Raw genomic sequence first — 18,119 nt, 5'->3', positions numbered from 1 at the left:
GGAATGGGGACATAGTACACAGGGGAAAGGGGGGAACCACAAAAGATGGGTTAATGAATTGATTAAGTTATGAAGTTATGAATCAAAAATCATGTGGTCACACATCCTCTATTGGTTCAAGATGAGTTGTAAAATTATATTCCGGTATTATATAATTTATCTATTTTACAACTCATCTTTTGTGTTTATTCTTCTGCTCCCCCCTTGTGTGCTTATATTGCACATTCATTGTTATCTGATCACATATTTCTCTTTTTTTTTGCACCAATCATGTTTCAATGTCTTGAGCCAATAGAGGGTGTGTGACCACATGATTTTTGATCCATAACTTGTTTGTTAATCAATTAATTAACCCATCTTTTGTGCCCCATCTCCCCTGAGTGCTATTTGATTTGGGTTCAAACAAATCTGTAGAGTAATTCTATGTAATCTTTTTTTAATTTTTAGTGTAAAAGTGTGACCCGCAAATTTAAAAATGAAAAAAATTACCAATTTCTTCTCAACCACCAGTCCTGCTAATAAAAAGGCTAGAATGACAGACACAACGACAGTCACAGAACACACGAAGATAACAACACCTGTTCATAGTTCTGAATCTGATCTTGAGAAGCAAAGCCAAACTACAAAGGACTGGCCGGACTGCTGGACCTATGATCAAAAAAATGATTTTTGCTTGAAAAATGAATGGCTCTGTGTTTGCAGAATGAAATTTGGCTGTACGGCTTGTAGAAAAGTTGGACCTCTTGGAGTTGAACCAAAAATGGGAATGAAAGTTTCCAAAGAATGGGCCAAGAATGAGAGAACCTATTGTGGCAAAGATAGGAAGCAACAGTTGACCTCACTTCGAAAAAAAAATTTGAGCATAGAGAATCTGCTGCACATAAAGCAGCATTAAAAATAGTTGCTGAAAGTGAAAAAAAAAAAACTCTTGAGAATGTTTTTTTTAGCATCCTTAGCTCACGAAAAAATAACTGCAAAAATTTTTTGAACTGCATATAAAGTAGCAAAGGAAAATCAATCATTCCATCATTTTGAAACTGAAATTGATCTGCAAGAACTGAACGTTGAAATGGGTTGTATTCTTCATTCTACAAATGCATGTATTAACATTGTCAATCATATAAGTGAAGAAATGAGGAAAACTGTGGTTAAAAAAAATGTTCAATCCAATAATAAAATTTCATTGATAATTGATGAATCAAACACAATAAGCAAAATAACTACCCTCATAGTATATGTTCGATGCTGTATTGAAGGTGTTGGAATGAATGCACCAATAAACTTGTTTTTGGACATGGTAGAACTTGAAAAAGTAACGGCAGAAGGAGTATTTGATTCCTTATTCCAATGTCTTCACTCTTATGGGATGACAGAAGATTATTTAAAAAAATATTTGATTTCTCTGGCGTGCGACAGCGCTGCTGTGATGTTAGGGTGTAAGTGGAGTGAAAAAATTGCTTTCAGAACGTTTTCCTTCTATTATAGTTTGGCATTGTGCTAATCACAGACTAGAATTATCAGTAGGTGATGCTGTCACGGAAACTTCAGGAATAAATAGATTCAAATCATTTATTGATAAACTTTATGTCATATACCATGCCTCAGCAAAGAATAGTAGAGAGCTGCATTTATGTGCAGAATTACTGGGGGCTGAGCTGCTGAAAATTGGAAGAATTTTAAGTACCCGATGGGTATCATCTAGTTTGCGTACAGTTTTGGCTGTGTGGAATAATTTTGAATCCCTTGTGTGTCATTTTGAACAAGCAATGCATGACCCTACAAGAGATAAAAATGATAAATGCACTTATGATGGCTTGAAAAGAAAAATCACATCTACAGAATTTTTATTGGACCTAGGATTGATGTGTGACGCTCTCCAAGAATTATCGGAATTAAGTTTGGACCTACAGGACCGCAACATAGACCTGTACAAGGCAAATAAGAAAATAAAAATACTGGTACAAGTTTTTGAAGAAAGAAGACAGAACCCTGGGCCCTATTATAAATGCGCTGTTGCTGCTGTACATGATCTTCACTTTCATGGAGTTTTACTTCACGCTAAAGATTCAAGAAAGGATCCTCTCATTGACGCAAATACATTTTATACAAAGTTGAAAGAGTCAATCGAAAAAAGATTGCTTGATAGCAAAGATGATAAGTTGGCGTATTGGTCTCACGTAGTTGATCAAAAACATTGGCCTGAAGATGTTAATACTCAACTGACATTTGGAGAAGTGGAAATTTGAAACTTGTCAATCAGACTGCAACTAAATGAAAGAGAAATGATTCGTGGATTCCGTGAATACATTCTTAAAAAGACATATCCTGAAAAACTGTTGCATTTGATACAGACTCTAAATACCATTCCCATTTCTTCAAGTGAATGTGAACGTGGGTTTTCACAGATGAATTTAATTGTCACCCCAACAAGAGCTTCATTAAAGACTAAGACAATTTCAGCACTTTTGTTCATCAAACTTGTCGGACCACCTCTGAGACTTTTCGATCCTTCAAAATACGTTGATCTGTGGTTACTCAGAGGACGACATTCGGCCATAGATACTAACAGCAAGGAAAGGAGTCGAGAAGATTTGTCGGACGAGAATTGGACAAAACTTTGGAATTTATTATGAACATTTGCATAATACAATAAATTCAATATGTCTCAATAGTGTTGAATGCCTTTTTGTTATCCTCTCTGTACGTGTTAATCACGTGTTGGCTAGTTGTATCTTATTACTTATTTCTCCAATAAAAAATGGCTTAAAAATAAATAAATAAATAAAAGATAAACAAGTTGTGAGTTCCTGCACCTTTTTTTTTTTTTTTTTTACAAAAAAAGCACTGCCCTGGGTGTCAGACCTAGCTATGCCTGTGTGTTGGCCCATCCTTGTAGCCACTAGAAGTGGCTGTGTTGGCAGCAGATTTTGAAGGGTCCAAAGGAGTGGTGGACTTAAGGGACTTATGTACTTAGGGTGTCTATCACTCTGAGTCTGCTATCTCAAACTCTCAGACCAAATGCTGCTATGGGGCATTTGGTGGGCCGCTGTGAGATACAGGAAGCTGAACTAGATGGGCCTATGGCCTGATCCAGTGGGGCTGTTCTTATGTTCTTATGCTTTCCTCAATGCAAGTACGATTGGTTTCTCGCTTTGCTTTCTTGATTGACTTTGCTTACTTGAGTGCAAAACAAGCCATCTCCTTACTTGCTGGCTCCTCGCATGCTCTGTTGAAAGCTGGAAGTGCTTGAGCACTTCTGGGTTTTGGCACAACCCTCAAAGTGCACAGTAAGGGTTTCGGTTATTTTTTCAGCTCGGGGGCATTGGCTCTGAGCCTGCATCAGGTAGCATATTGGGTCCTGAGAACATGAACCAACCAAGGTCAAATGGGTTGGTTCCCACTGATCTTAGTAGAAAAGATTTAAATTCCATTTGCTTTGATGTAGATAAGCAAATGCTTAAGTATTGACTGAGTTGTTTACTAGGTCTGTAATGATGATTCTAATCATTTTGATATTGACTGAACCTGTAGTCTGTAGTGGAGAGGTTATTCTAGCAATGTATGTGCATTCTTTTCTGCTTTTTGTCCCTTTTTTGGAGGAGGTGGTTCCAGAGTTTAGTTCGGGTTTTAAACAATACCATATATGGTGCTTTGATAATTTAAAAAAATATTGTGTTTCAAGATGGCACCAAATGTAATTGAGTATCTGAACAACTGAAGATGTTTAATTTTTTTTTTCCTTTTTTGAAATTAGAAGATGAGTAGAAGAAGGAAGAGATTTTGAGAAATGAATGGGCAGGAAAGAGGAGGTGATAGAGAACAGACTACAGATAGAAGAAAATAGAAGCAGAAAGAGAGGGGGAATGAAGCTAAAAGAAAGTTTGCACATTTGAGGCCTGGATCAACGGCCCTCAAACTAACTGCATTCTCAACAGAGCTTTAAGTTTGTTTCTTCAACATTCCCTCCATCCATGTGTCAAACCGCTTTTAAAACTAAGAGGAAGTTTCAAAAGTAGTTTGTGATATGACATGGTGACCTCTCTTTCCAAGGAAAGAAGTGACCTTTTGGGTGTATCTTTTAAGGTTTTTAGGTAGCTTTTAAGGTTCCAGCCATTTCAGTAGATTACTCTTAAAGGACTTTAGTGATTGTAATAATTGTAGTAATCTACTAGGAAGGTTTACTTACAGCATGTGATGAAACCAGTTGACCAGTAGTGTCATTCTGGTGCTAAAATATATGAGAGCTGGAGATAGTTCATATGATGATCCCATGACGTTGAATAGATGGCAACGCCAGCAATTTAGGAGATTGAAGTGTAGTTTAAATTTTGGGATTTCTGAAAAGGGAGGTGCAGCACAGGCCTGATGACTGTTCAGTCCCATCTGAATTTTGCTTCCATTATCATTTGGCTTTCTTACACTTGCATACATTCACACATGTATACATATGTACACACAGAAATTTATGTGACATTCTGCATGCTGTTACCATAAACAACTGTTTATGTTGCAACATACAGATGGCAGCTAGTACTTGTGTGCCTGTTTATTGCAGAGAGAAATGTAGCAAAAATGCAAGAACCAGGTATGCTGTGATGTTCCAAAAAATACAATTTAGCACAAGAAGTGCTGAACCTCAATTTTTAGGCAGTGACACTTTAATGATAGGAAGCCTGCAAAATTATTTGCTATCAATTGTGAAGGCAATAACAAGCCTTGGTGGTTTTTCACACTCTCTGTGTTAAGTGCTTTCAGAATGACAGCGTAAACTGTGTTAGAGAACTCCAAGGAAGTAAAACTGATTAAAATGTTCATGCTTGAATGGTGCTGATGGAATAGTTCATTTGGACTTTCTCTACCTCCTGCAGCTCAAGCTGAAATATTAAAATTCAGTGGATTTAAATCTCTCTCCCCTCAGCTCAGGGAAAAAAAAAACATTACATTTTAATAGGTTTTAAACTCATAATTCACTGGTTTGGAGCAGTACTATTAAATCTATTTAAATATTACTTGTATTACTAAGGAAATGATTTAAATGATTTTGCCTGTACTGTTTCTTATTCATACATGCATATATATAGATATATATGTGCACGCATGCATGTGTATGTGTAATATATTCATACAGATTATAAACATACACACACATTTATTTAACAGGTAATATTTTCAGGCAGTCTTGGTTCATTTTTAAGCATTTTGCTGTTTTCATCTTATTATGTTATTCTGAAAAGTAAATCTTTTGAATTAATGTGGTGATTGTCAGTATTTTCCCTTCTGTGCTTAAGATTGAAATGCCCGTGTTCCCCATTTTTGAAGGAGAGGTCATTTTTTTTAAAGCAGGTAGTCCATCGGTTAAAGATTTTGCAACAAACTGTTAAACTGACCGTCATAAAACCGCAATGTGTCACCCTTCATGAGATATTTGGAGTTTGGGGACATATGGGGTAATCTCTTGATGGCCATGTGGTATAGATAAGTGCACACTAGTTCTAATAAAAACTTAGCATCAGTGCATGCTATTATCCCCATGGCGCCACTGGTCCGTGGCTCATGCTGCTAAATGCTAATGCATTTTTGCACTGGTGCTTAACACAGGGAGGAATTTCTGTCTCTCTGTGCGAAAGGCTGCTTTTTGCCTTTCAAATGAGTTTACTCTTTGGGTCTTTGATCTGAAACAAAGGTTAAGAAATAAGGGCTAGGCTTTTGGCTGGCATAATTTGGCACAGCTCGGCTGATTTTATTTGACGTACCTTTATTAGTGCTGACTGAGAGTGTCTGTTTCTGAATCTGTGCTGGGGAAAGGACTTGGCTGTCCCTATCCATTCTGAACATTTTGATTTAAAGCAGAGGGAGGGGAGGGGAGCATTTTCTCTGTAAATTTTGGATGGCAAGAACTCAGTTTGTTAGTAAAAGTCATTCCTACTAAATGTGGTCCTGTTTGGAACTGTCAGGGAGGGTATTGTATAAATTAGTAATAGACTGTAACCTCGCAGCAGCAATAACTTCTTCTCTGGTTTTTTTATTGTTTTAATCAAAGGCTGTCTGTAATAAACTGCATTTGAACTTAAAGGCAGTAATTTAAATTGGCTACCTGCTGTATACTGTACACAGATTGTCATGGTGGGTAGGCAGACAAGGGGTTAACTGTGTGTCAGTTTCATGTTTTTGTTTGCATGTTCTAGGAAATACTGAGAGATGCAATAAATAAGTGTATTACTGTGTCATTTGTTTGCACATAGCCCACGCAGCTCAAATTGATATCATACAATTCTTTTCAGATAGTTGAAATATGCAGGTTGAGTCTCATTATTTGCAAGGGTACAGTTCCCAGAACTCACCTGGATGGCAAAAAATCTCACTAAAGCAAATCCATTTAAAAAACAAAGTTCATTTGCTAGGCAATTTAAAAACTGCCTTGCTGACCTTTGTGATGTTAAGACAGAGTCATTAGGCAAACAATCCATCAATCAGTCTGTCTCCAGGAGAGCCAGGGACCCCTCCCTTCACCCAGAGCATAGGTATTATCACATGCTCAGGGGGAAGGGAGGGTGTCGCTTGCCTTGGAGTGAAACTGTTCTAAGTACCTGGAGAGAGAATGATTGATGGATTGTCAGCTGGCTGCCCTCTCTCACATTAACAAGGCTATTGTTAAACAACTGTTTTCCTTTAATTTAAAGGACCCTTCTCATCCCATTGAGATGGAAAAATCCATGAATTTTTCATCTTGTATGTGTATCACATGCATGACTGTCTATCTACAACAGTAAGAAAAGCAGTTTTTAAAACTGATTTTAAAGGGATGCATTTTCCCCTTCTCCAGGGATAAGCGCATTCCTTCTCATTTGCAGTGGCCATTCGTGTCGATTCAAATCTGTGTAAAAAAAAATCAGTGTATAACAAGGTTGGACCTGTACTGTAATTGCTCTTCAGTTTCAATCTCATCAGGTTTATGCTGGTGGCTGTAGGATTGAAGAAGCATTCACATATACCCTGTATATGGTGAAGTAGAAACTGAAGGGTGCTAGTTCTCAGCTATGTTAAAAATCCTGCCACTTTTTTTTTTTTTTGGTGGGGTTGGGCATTTAGAATGTAGTCCAAAGGGTGTGGGTGGGTATGTTCCTTCAACCAGGCTTTAGTTTTACAGAAAATCTAGTCAAGCTTTTCTTTGCTTCTGAAGGAGGTTTGGGGTTATGTGAAAAGTTTTTCTTTCTGATAAAAATGGTACACACCCTATTTTGAAAGGAAAGCTTGCAAAAAGTGGATCTTCTTCTTCTTCTTCTTCTTCTACTACTACTACTACTACTACTACAGGATTTCTATACTGCCTTTCTCACTGACTCACAATGAGTGAGAATCTTACAGGCCCCAAGCAGTTCACATAGGCAGGCTATCACTAAACTCAATTGTTTTTACAAATGGAGTCTTTACAATTAACCGACTATGAGAAACTCATAGAATCCTCTTTTCCAGATTTCTTCCCTTACAACGTGGTGGTCGTCATTCGACACATGCCATCCAAGCTTCCAACAGGGGCAATCACAGATCAGCCAGGTGTTATTAGTTCTTGGCAGCTGACCTCCACACTCCTTCACCTTGCAGCTTATTGAGCTGACTCCTTTGCCTGCGTACAGCCCAGTGATCAGCAGTGACAGCAACTCCTCATGGCTCTGTATTCACTGTGTCTAATCAGCTGTATTGGTATCTTTTCCAAATCACAGACCAAGGTGATCACTCCCACTTAGCTTCTTCAGGCAAGGCAGAAGCTTAACCTCCAGACCACACCTCCTGCCCATCCACTAAGTTAGCTCCCAACACCAGCACATGGGAAGGAATACAACTACATGCAAATCAAGATGCTCTTGATGTCATGCTAGGAGAAGCAAAGGCATACATGGCTTGCCAGATCCTGGGCTTCCCAGCCATGGTTGGCCCTCCCAACCTGGTCCTGGCCCTGAAAGTATATTATGCTGTGCATCCTAGCATTTGTTCTTGAGGAAGTATCCAGTTGCTTATCTCTGCTTTTGTTATAAGGTTTTCAAATGATGCTTCCTCAAGAAGGAAGTTCCTGCTTACGCTGGACTTAACGAACATGAAGGCTTAGTTGACATGAGAAATTCAGACTTCATGGAGAAAAGGGTTATGATGAGCACCATATGTCCTATCACATCATGAATTTACTTACCATAATCTATAACAGTTGAAGTGGAAGGAAATGTGGATGAATGTGTGAATTTTTGTTTCCAAATGAATTCCAAGCACTTTTTGTAGTGCCTGATTGACAATGGTTGCCTGATTTGAATACTGTCACATTTTTATAGCCACATGACATTGTTGGAAGTGCAGTGCTGTTGCTGTTCTTAAACTTCATGAGGTTCAGATAATAATGCAATTATTTGGGACAGGTTCTTTATGATGTGATTTCTTTTTACATAATTATTTTCATGGAGTGAAGATGTCCTGCCCCCTTGCTTACGATTTTATTTCTTTTGTGAATGCTGTCATGCAATTTTTTTTTTTTTGAAAGAACAAAAATAATTTAGGTTGAGTCTCATTATTCATGAGGATTCCATTTCCAGAACTCATGTGGATAGCAAAAATTGCATTAAAGCAAATCCATTTAAAAAACAATGTCCCTTTGCTAAGCAATTTAAAAATAGCCTTGCTGACCTTTGAGATGTAAGACAGTCATTAGGCAGACTCTATCAATCAGTCTTCCTCCAGGCACTTAGAAAGGCTTTACTCTAAGGCAAGCAACCTCTCCCTTCACCCAGAGCAAAGTGATTTTCTTTCACATGCTCAGGGGAAGGAAGGGGTTGCTTGCCTTGGAGTGAAGGAGTAAAACTGTTCTGAGTGCCTAGAGAGAGAATGATTGATGGATTGTCAGCTGACTGCCCTCTCACATTAATGAGGCTATTGTTAAATGACTTTTTCCCTTTAATTTAAAGGGCCCTTTTCATCATGTTGAGATAAAACTGCAGGTAAAAAATCCATGGATAATTAGGTTATACCTGTACTGAATTTTCTGAATACTAAGTCACATCACTGCTTTATAAAGAATATCACAGCATCAGTCACCCTTTGTTTTGAATGTTTTTGAGGCATTTGGCTGGAAATGTGTTGGAGGGGGATAAGGTTCAAGAACATGTAGTCTAAGCAAATGTCTGGGAAGAAAGGCAAAGGCAGGGAGGTTGATCTGTGTCCATCTGACACATTTAATTTACTAGTTCTTGTAATAAGGAATATGATCATCCAGGTTGCCTCTGTCTGTAGCACACCTGTACTAAGCAATTGGTACCAAGGTACACCAGGCCAGTCAAAGTTCCTATAGGACAAAGAAGGGATGTAGGACAACAAACTCAGATGGCTCAAACAGATTGGAAAGGCATGTGAAAACAGTCAACTCCTCTGTTACATTGGAGGAATAGGAAAATTTATGTAAAGTACCACCTAAAAGTGTGTGGAGAGGGTGGGAGGGCTGGTATTTGAGCGTTCATTGTTAAATTTTGCTTTTCAGTTTAGGAATGGAAAAGATGAGGTATGGTATGCTCCTGAATTATGTTAAGAACAATTTAGGGTAAATGGGGTTGGGGTGTGTTTCTGTAGGGCAAAGGAGAAATATGAAATAGGCCTTAGCTGATGCTTTAATACTGGGGGTTCTGTGTTAACATGTTTAGCATTTCAGAGTTTGTTTTTCTTTTCTGCTTCTGTACCTATATAACTTTCTAGGTTCTTTGATTCTCTCCTCCCCTCTTCTATTTCCTCAGCTGGGAGCTGTTTTTGTATGCAGTGTGACTTGAATAGTAATACTAATGAGAATATTTTAATTGGATCTTGCCTCTATTTTCTGGGCAATGTGGAAAGGATGTATATACAGCATGCATGTGGGTTGAGATATAAAGAGAGGTCTTTAAGAGATTAATTTGTCAGTTGAATTTAGAACTGTCTCTGGATTGGAGGAGCATGTTAGGGTTATTTTGGATAATGGCAACGATCTTTCAGGGTCTGTAAGGGGGAAAGCACTAGATTGCTCTGGCATGGCGCTGCTTGGAATATATCCAGTAGAAACCTGAATCCTTTCCAGGAAAATAGACTTCTGAATGTGCTGACTCTAACAAGAGAACATTAGAAGCTAATTTGTCCATGGTTTATAAGCACATTGTGCTTTTAATTTGATCCTTTTTAGATATGTTGGGAGGAGGTTTAAGCTTGCCATCAATATCTCAGATCTTGCTGTTAGGAAATGGCAGTGAAATCATTATTAAGGTTCATGCACTTTCTCATGCACCCCCTTTTAATTTTATTTATATTTATATATATATAAATAAAACTTTATATATGTATATATAAAAGTCAGACTGATTCTCGCACTGTATTATTGCCACCCAAATACAAAATTGATGAAGCTTGTCAGGTATAAAGGAAGGGTGGGTGGGAGGAATTTGGCGATGTTTGGCCAAAATAGTCTGAAGCAGTGTTCAGGGTAGGATTGGGTGTGTCGCTTGCTTATACACACGTAAGGCATGAATCTGTCTCCCCAGGGGTTCCTTTCCGGAACCCACTGTGGATACTTGAATCGGCAGATACCGGGGGGGGGGGGCATCTCTCCCTACCCTTCCAAATATGGATTGATCCTCTTGACCCTATCAAGAGATGCACAAAATCTGGCTTTGGGTGAGAGGTGAGTGTTGGTCAGCTTCCCTGTGAATAACTTCTGCACCTCCCTTAGAAGGCCTGTTTGCAAGGACTCTGGCTATGATTAAGAGCTCTGCATCTACAATGCTGCTATATTGTGTCACTAAACGTGCACAGATTTCATTCTATGAACAGAGGTTTAATCCAAAGCAGGCAATATGGTTCAAACTTCCCCACCATAGCTGACAATGGAAGGATAAACTGCTGAATCACAATGTCTGTGTCAAGTATTCTGTCTTTTGGGAGTTTAAGGAACACTCCTTATTTTGAAACTTTTTGACCTGGGAAACCTGCTATAGCGCCAAGATTAATGTTACTTTTAATAGAAGCCCCAAATGTTGAACCATCATCAAAACTTTAGAACAAGTTGGTGGAGATTACATGTTTGTGTAGATAAAGTGAGAGCTGATTATGTGCACTGGGTTTTAAGGTAATGAATTTGATTGAAAGCTAAGATTTACTAATAGTATAGAGCTGCTATTAAGATAATAGGCAAGGGAAAGTCTAAGGTAGGGATGCCAAACAAAAGGCCCGTGGGCCAAATGCAGGCCCTGAAAGCAATTTATCTGGCCCCTGTGATAATTGGGCTCTCCCAGCATGATAATTGGACTCTCTCATATCTTGGAAATTTGAACAGGATTTACACATTTTCTCTTTTGTCATTTGCAGCTAACAAGTTTCTGTGTGAGAACAAAGTGCTTATTTCTGGCCATCATCTGCTTAATAATGTCACTTTCTCTTAATGATATCACTTCTGGCCCTCAGCAGGCACCATGAATGCTTACTTGGGCCCTCTGTGTGAAATGAGTTTGACACCCCTAATGGTTGGGTGTGGGTTTATTTCGGAAGCATAGTAATACAGCTGTTTACTCCTGTCCCTTCAGAAAATGCTCTGAAAAGCTTGAAGTGGAAGGAAGCAGTAAAATAAGGCTTTCTTTGCTCATGGAAGATGGTTCTAGTTTGTGGAAGTGAAAGCAGATTTCAAAGTTGCTCTGTGAATTATACGCAACGGCAGGGGCTGGGGGAAGTGGACTATTGTTGGTGCCACTATGAAGTGAAACAGTCCTCTGTTGGGACAGATTGAGCATGACATATTTTCTCCCTCTCCACCACCTTATTTCCTCTTCCCTCCCCCCTTAGTCAACAGCATCAACACACCATCTACCCCACAATGGTTAGTATAGTAGAGAGCTTGATGCAGCCTTGACTGAGGTCAAGCACTCCAATTCTAACCTCTCAAGGGCTTTCTCTATGTGTTGCCAGTGTACTGGTAAAAATGACTTTAAACTCTTGTCAGCGCAGTTACTGGTGCATGCATCACAGTCCCACTCAAATAAACCTGTCACAACACAGAGTCAGCAGCTAGAGAAGTGTACAAGGGCAGGCCTCTAGCTTTTCATTCGAGCATCACTAAACGTGCACAGAGTGCCCAATTATTTCAGCATTATTGAGCAAGCCTACAGGAGGACCCAAGCCTTGCTACATTAGATTTTCTTTAGTAATTTGCTCAAGTACCGCTGAGGACACTTAAAGGACTTAAAACGGTGGCTGCAACCAGTTTCCTTTTCTGGATTGTTAATTCAGGTTTCCTCTTTCAAATTAACTCGAGCTGCATGGTGTGCAGCAGCTCTGGGAGAACAGTTTAATGCTAATTTTCTCAATTTTCAGCTTTCCTTCTTTTCTTTTTTTTTTAAACTTTATTACTGCTTTTATAGTTAACTCACGTGTTTTGATTAGACATGTGTATCTGTATAACTGCTCCTGGAAGAATAATGTTGAAGGAGCTGCACTTGAGATGTCAGTTTTTGTTCTATTCAATGGTGCAGTTGAAAAATAGTTTAATAAAGCTTATAATGTGCAACCTTTTCCCCCCACTTTGGCCCAAAACAGAGCTCTTGATTCAGGCAATGTGTGCGTTAAGATGTTTTTCAAACAATAAATGATTGTGCACTTCAGCCAAGAGAAACCGTTACATTCATCAGCTGTCCTGCCTGCACCAAGTCACTGTACCATTTTTAACTGGTGGATTAATTTGTAAAAGGCAAAGCCATTGATTGGTTGACAGCCCTTGAAAACACACAAGTGCAATCCAGCACACAGTTAACCATGCTTTAGGCTCTCTTCCTCGGAACAAATTCAATATCTGTGTTTAATTTTTCACAGCAGCAGCAACTCCAGGCCCAGCATTTATCACATGGCCATGGTCTCCCAGTGCCTCTCACTCCACACCCTTCAGGACTGCAGCCACCAGCCATTCCACCCATTGGCAGCAGCGCTGGCCTCCTGGCCTTGTCCAGTGCCCTTGGAGGGCAGTCCCATCTCCCAATTAAAGATGAAAAGAAGCATCATGACAACGATCATCAAAGAGGTAAGAAGGAATCAGGAAAGAATGCTTGCCTGGTTTGCAATGTATGAGGTGTGTAATAAAGGTTGGTTTCCAGAGGGCAAGAGTTTCAGATTCGTGAACTTCATCTGACCAGTTGTCTCCTTCCTTAAATTTGCCCATTGTCTGTTTGCCCTAGTTATCCATATGCACAGAATTCTTTTTCCTTAAAAGGCGTATGGTTCCATATCACTTCCTTCAAATCCTTCTGCAAAATCCACATGGCCTGTTGCCTTAAGCCTCAGTACCTGACCGTAATAATCAACCTGAAGAGAGACTTGCATTTGCCTGCATTTTTGTCTCCTGCTCTCTTTTCCACTGTTGGTTTCATGCTTCGTTGTAAGTTCTTTGGGGAGCAGGGATGTGTTTATTTTTCCTGTGTAATGTAGCATGTACATGCATTGCACTAGTTCCCTTCTTGTGTTTGTCTCCACCTGCATGCATGGGATGAAGCAGGACTGTGCCTCCTGGACCTCCCCTTATGTTTGCATGTTGAGTAGGAAATCGGCAAGGAAGAGCTATTTATATGGATAGATTTTTTTTGCTGTCACATGATTGGGGGTGGTCCCACTAGTGTGAAGGTTCTACACATGCAAGTTCCCCCTTTGCCAATGTTGCACTCAGTGAACCAATTCTGGGGGGAAGACCCCCAGAGGCATGCAGACGGTGGTGGGCACTGCATGCATGCTTCTAGTGTAGGTGAACTTGAGAAGAGCACTCTTGTATATGTAATTAACAGCCCAATCCTATCTTGACCTGGAACAGGCAGGCCAGTGGGCCTGTGCTGTATCCAGCACAAGTTCTGGGCAGTTTGTGGGTCAGCCCGAGGTAAGGGGAAACTTTTCCCCTTACCTGGGGAGGCTACTCGAATCTGCACCACCTGATGAGGTGGAGCAAATCTGAGCAGCCCAGGAATGCTTGTGGCTGCCCAGGAACTGGGTCAGAATTTGGTATAAGTGCCAGATCCTGGCCTTGTCTGCCCACAGTCATGCCTGCTGACTTGCCCTCCCCTGCCCTGAAACACCTCCCTCCCACCTCCTCCCTACACCCCCCAAAACTCCATGCTGGCTGAGCTTGACTAGTGTAAATTCATCCTGCCTGGGGCCCATGTTGGCGCAGGGAGGTCAGCACATGTCTGCACATCTGCCTATCTCCCCTTACGTCGGTGTGAAAGTGTTTTACAGCACAAGGGACTTGTGCCGGCCCATCTGCCACACAGGATTGTGCCCTAAGTTCGTTTATAAATGCCCTTGTTTTCTGAAGTTTTCAGATGGCATTGTTAAGCAGGTATACTTGTTAGATGTTATACTGCAGTGGGCTAGAAGACACTCTATAAAGGTTAGTGCTAAAACATACAAGTGGAGTAAAGTGCTTAAACACTGCACTGTGTTCTCATCTCTTCTTTCTGAAAAAATCATTTAACTCTGTCTTTCCCAATGGATTCCCAGACTACCTGCATAGGTATTTATTGCTACATTTCAGTCAGTTAGATGTATTGAAATGATGATTTTCAAGACTTATAACATCGGTTAACAGTTCTGTGTAATTATTATATACCTGTGCAATTTAGTATTTAATGGGAGATCAGGTTTTGGGGAGGTACAAGATATTTACAACTTCATGTAAACTGACTATTCTTTCTCTCTGCTTCTCTCTCACTACTGCTGCTGTTCTGCATGAAGACAGAGACTCTATAAAGGTAAGACTCCCATTTCACAGGTGTAAGGAATAGCAGCTTATAAGAACTGTAGTGCATTTCTTTACAGCTGAACCAAAGCATTGGAAATACTACAATTTGCTAACCAATATGAGTGTCACCATCTTGTTACAGAGTCTTAATATTCCAAAGGAGCTATGCAAAAACAAGTTTTTAACACTAAGCTAATATCTTCTAACAACCAGTGAGAATGATCAAATTAATTACAACATGGTGCTATCAAACATATCAATAAATAAAAGACAGATAAGAGTTGGTTACATGTAGGTGCTTTTTTTAAGAGAAGTGTTGCATTCCAGGGGAAACAACAGTCATGGGATTCTCCCTGCTTCTTCCTCTTCTAATTCCCAAGAATCCCTGCATTGCAGTCTGTAGCTTTATAAAGCTTGATGTGGCAGGGAGGGATACACTGTGGGCCTGTCTCCCATCTGTTAAACTGCTGTCTGGAGTGACTCCCATAATTTGAGCTTAGTAATGAATATTTTCACTGGAATTAATGTTGGTGCCTAGGGGCTTTTTGATATTTTAACACAAATTAGCTGTATGGAAGCATAGCCTTTCAGATCTTTAGTCCTGAAAAGCATCCTAAATGTGAGCGCTAATCTGTTGTCAAGCAGGAGGTAAGGCAGATGTATTTCTAATAGCTTCTTCCAACCAAATTTATGGGTCCGATTTGTTGTATGTGCTATGAAATATTGGAGTTGGTCAAATAGGCCAGAATAGTTAAGAGTATGTGAAAGGGGGAGGGGGAATGGGTACTGCTAGCTAGCCAAATGGTCAAGTATTAGCTAACATGACAAAATACCAACACGATTAAGTCAATAAACAAGAGGAAAAAACAGATTTAAACCAGTAATAATCTATCTACTGCACAATAAATAACTTGAGCCAGCGAATAAATTAAAAACCTCACTGAATAAAAAAAGTTTGAATTTTCTAAAAGTCACAATTTAGCCAGCCAGCTGCACCTCCTGTGGCATAAGGGTTAGCAGAGCCTAATGATTCCACTCAAAGTTTTAGCAGCATAAGAAATGAATCCATGCAACCCTACCCAAAATCTGTAGTGGGTTCCACATCTGGAATGGATTCTGCAATGCATTTAAGACATTCTTGAGGCTTCTTGACATGCCAAGGGGATAGACTGCTGCCTCCAGTGTAGTGGTGGCTTCAGAAATATGAGAGCCCACGTGTAGCCCAAGAAAGGCTCAGGCTGCACTGTGCCTACCTTTTGTGTATTTTTAGAGTGGGCCTGAATCCTGCTGAAAAGTGGTGTGCCCTGGCCTTGCTGCAGGTATACTTTTACTCTAGTCCAGTTGGAGTGAAACTCTGCCCCATCTACCTTGTGGCAGGGAATTGCACAGGATAGATATGCGAGATTGTCCCTTGCCTCATCCCTTACCCCCTCATCCAAGATGATGGTGATAGACTCCCAAAGAGTAACACAGTCCGCCAGGTATCCCGGTACCAGATTCCTTATGACTCAATGGTAAAAAAGTGTTTTGAATTGGACCTGGAAATTGAGTCAGTGTAGGTCTCTCAAATATACAGTACGTGTCTTAAGTTATTTAGGTTCAGCTTATGTTAATGATCTAGCATTCTTTACAGGCTGAAATTTCTGAATGCTCTAGAAAGTCATCCTTTACATAGAGGCTGTTAAAGTAATCCTGGCTGGAGATAATTAAAATAGGTCTCTGCTTTCCAAGGAAGAGGTACAGCTAGCAAACCAGCCCAAGCTAGGTAAGATTGCAGGTTTTCCAATGAATAATTGCTAGGTCTGTCTTGAGATTAGCAGTAGAAATCAAAACACTTGAGTTAAGTCTAAGGCCAGAACACAATAAATAATAATAAATAAAGCATCTGGGGGCATGCTTTCTCCTTTCCAAAAACTCATTGAAGCAACCCTAAAACTCTGCTCTGTTCATCCAATAAAAAGATCTTGCATCATTTTGCCTTATGTTGTGATAGGAAATGTCAGGGTAACTTTGGTGAACAGTTAGTCACATCTACAACTGCACTTTTTTCCCCTCTGTGTGATAATAAATGTTGCTCCCGCAAGATATCTGGAGACATATTCAGGAATACCTTTGCTAATAAGAGGCACCACTAAAAGTAGAATTGCTTCTCATATTGTGTGTATTACCAGACACAATATTCAGTCACACCTCTATATCTGAGGTTGGCCTCAGTAGAAGGAGAAATGGCCATCTCTGTCTTCTGCTTGCAATGGGAGTGGCCTGCAACCTGAACTCTCTCCCATTTTCTGCAGGTGCAGTTCACAGCTTTGTCATGTTGCTACAGAATGAAATTGACCTTGTTCATGTCAGTTTCACACTTGCCCCTGTTCTTAACAGTTTCAAACTGACAATATCTGTCAGTTTCCCATCTGCAGTAATTTTCAGTATGTTCTGTGGTGGCAGTAGAGCTACCTTTTGCAGATCAGCATGAAATCAATTTAAAAGAGATGCCGGTAAACTTTTTCTTCAATCTTGGGGGAGGGAATCGGAGAACTTTTATGTTTTGTCAGAGACCAAAGTTCTTCTCCGAGCTGGAAAAGAATTGCCAGTTTTCCATCCATCTCCCTGTCACCCTCTTCATTGACAAAACATATTCCATGTTTCCTTCCACTAGCACGCTCCCCTTTCACCTTTAGTTTACTGGTCTAGTGGCAGGATCAACAATGGTGTGGTGGTGTGCTGGGAAGGCTGAAGAGAAAAGAAGCCTCTTCGCCCAGTGCACTGCTTCTAGAAGGATAGAGGTAGGGAGTAATTTTAGGTCAGGCGGTCTGGTCTAGAGGGTAGAGCCTCTGTTTGCATGAAGATAACATCCGAAGGTCGCCAGTTCGAGGCCACCGGCACCGTGATTGGCAAGACCTTGAAGCAGCTGACAAGCCGAGCCAAGCTATTCCACCTGCTCTTTGGCCGCCCTTCAAGTGAGATATGAAGGAGCTGCTTCTCAGCCTGTGTGGGAGGAAACTGGAGGCCAGAATGTGATACCAGATCATAAAAGATCCATTTGAAATGTTGTGGTTCTTGAAAGACAGAACCTTCTTCAATTGTAAAAAATCCCTACAGGGATTTAGTACAGCCTGCCTATGTAAACCGCCTTGAATTAAAGTCTGAGGAGAAATCTGACGACCAAGAAAGGTGGTATATAAATACCTGTATTATTATTATCATTATTATTATTATTATGTCCTTAGCTGGTGAAAGTGGTGTTTATACATTTTCTGATCTTCCTATCTCTTTAAAGGCACTTACCATTTGGTATTGAATTAGTAGAATTATCATGACCTGATAAAAATCTTAGGAACATCATCTTCCGTAT

At 40.0% G+C, this 18,119-nt stretch overlaps 1 protein-coding gene across 4 annotated transcripts in view; it reads left to right on the top strand.

Moving 5' to 3' along the window:
• LOC136642132 (transducin-like enhancer protein 4) overlaps positions 1–18,119 on the top strand; it is a 153,654-nt gene that overhangs the window by 78,529 nt on the left and 57,006 nt on the right. For 2 of the 4 annotated variants that reach the window (XM_066618377.1, XM_066618375.1), the window contains 2 exons: positions 12,862–13,063; positions 14,761–14,777. In XM_066618377.1, the coding sequence (XP_066474474.1) occupies positions 12,862–13,063; positions 14,761–14,777 (219 nt within the window). Of the gene's footprint in view, positions 1–12,858; positions 13,064–14,760; positions 14,778–18,119 lie in introns of all 4 variants that reach the window. The other 2 variants (XM_066618376.1, XM_066618374.1) reach the window with 1 other exon arrangement.

The sequence above is a fragment of the Tiliqua scincoides genome, chromosome 2 (assembly GCF_035046505.1).
Source record: "Tiliqua scincoides isolate rTilSci1 chromosome 2, rTilSci1.hap2, whole genome shotgun sequence".
Lineage (NCBI taxonomy): Eukaryota > Metazoa > Chordata > Lepidosauria > Squamata > Scincidae > Tiliqua > Tiliqua scincoides.
Note: the sequence above shows the minus strand (reverse complement) of the source record. Positions and strands in the feature narration are given on the sequence as shown.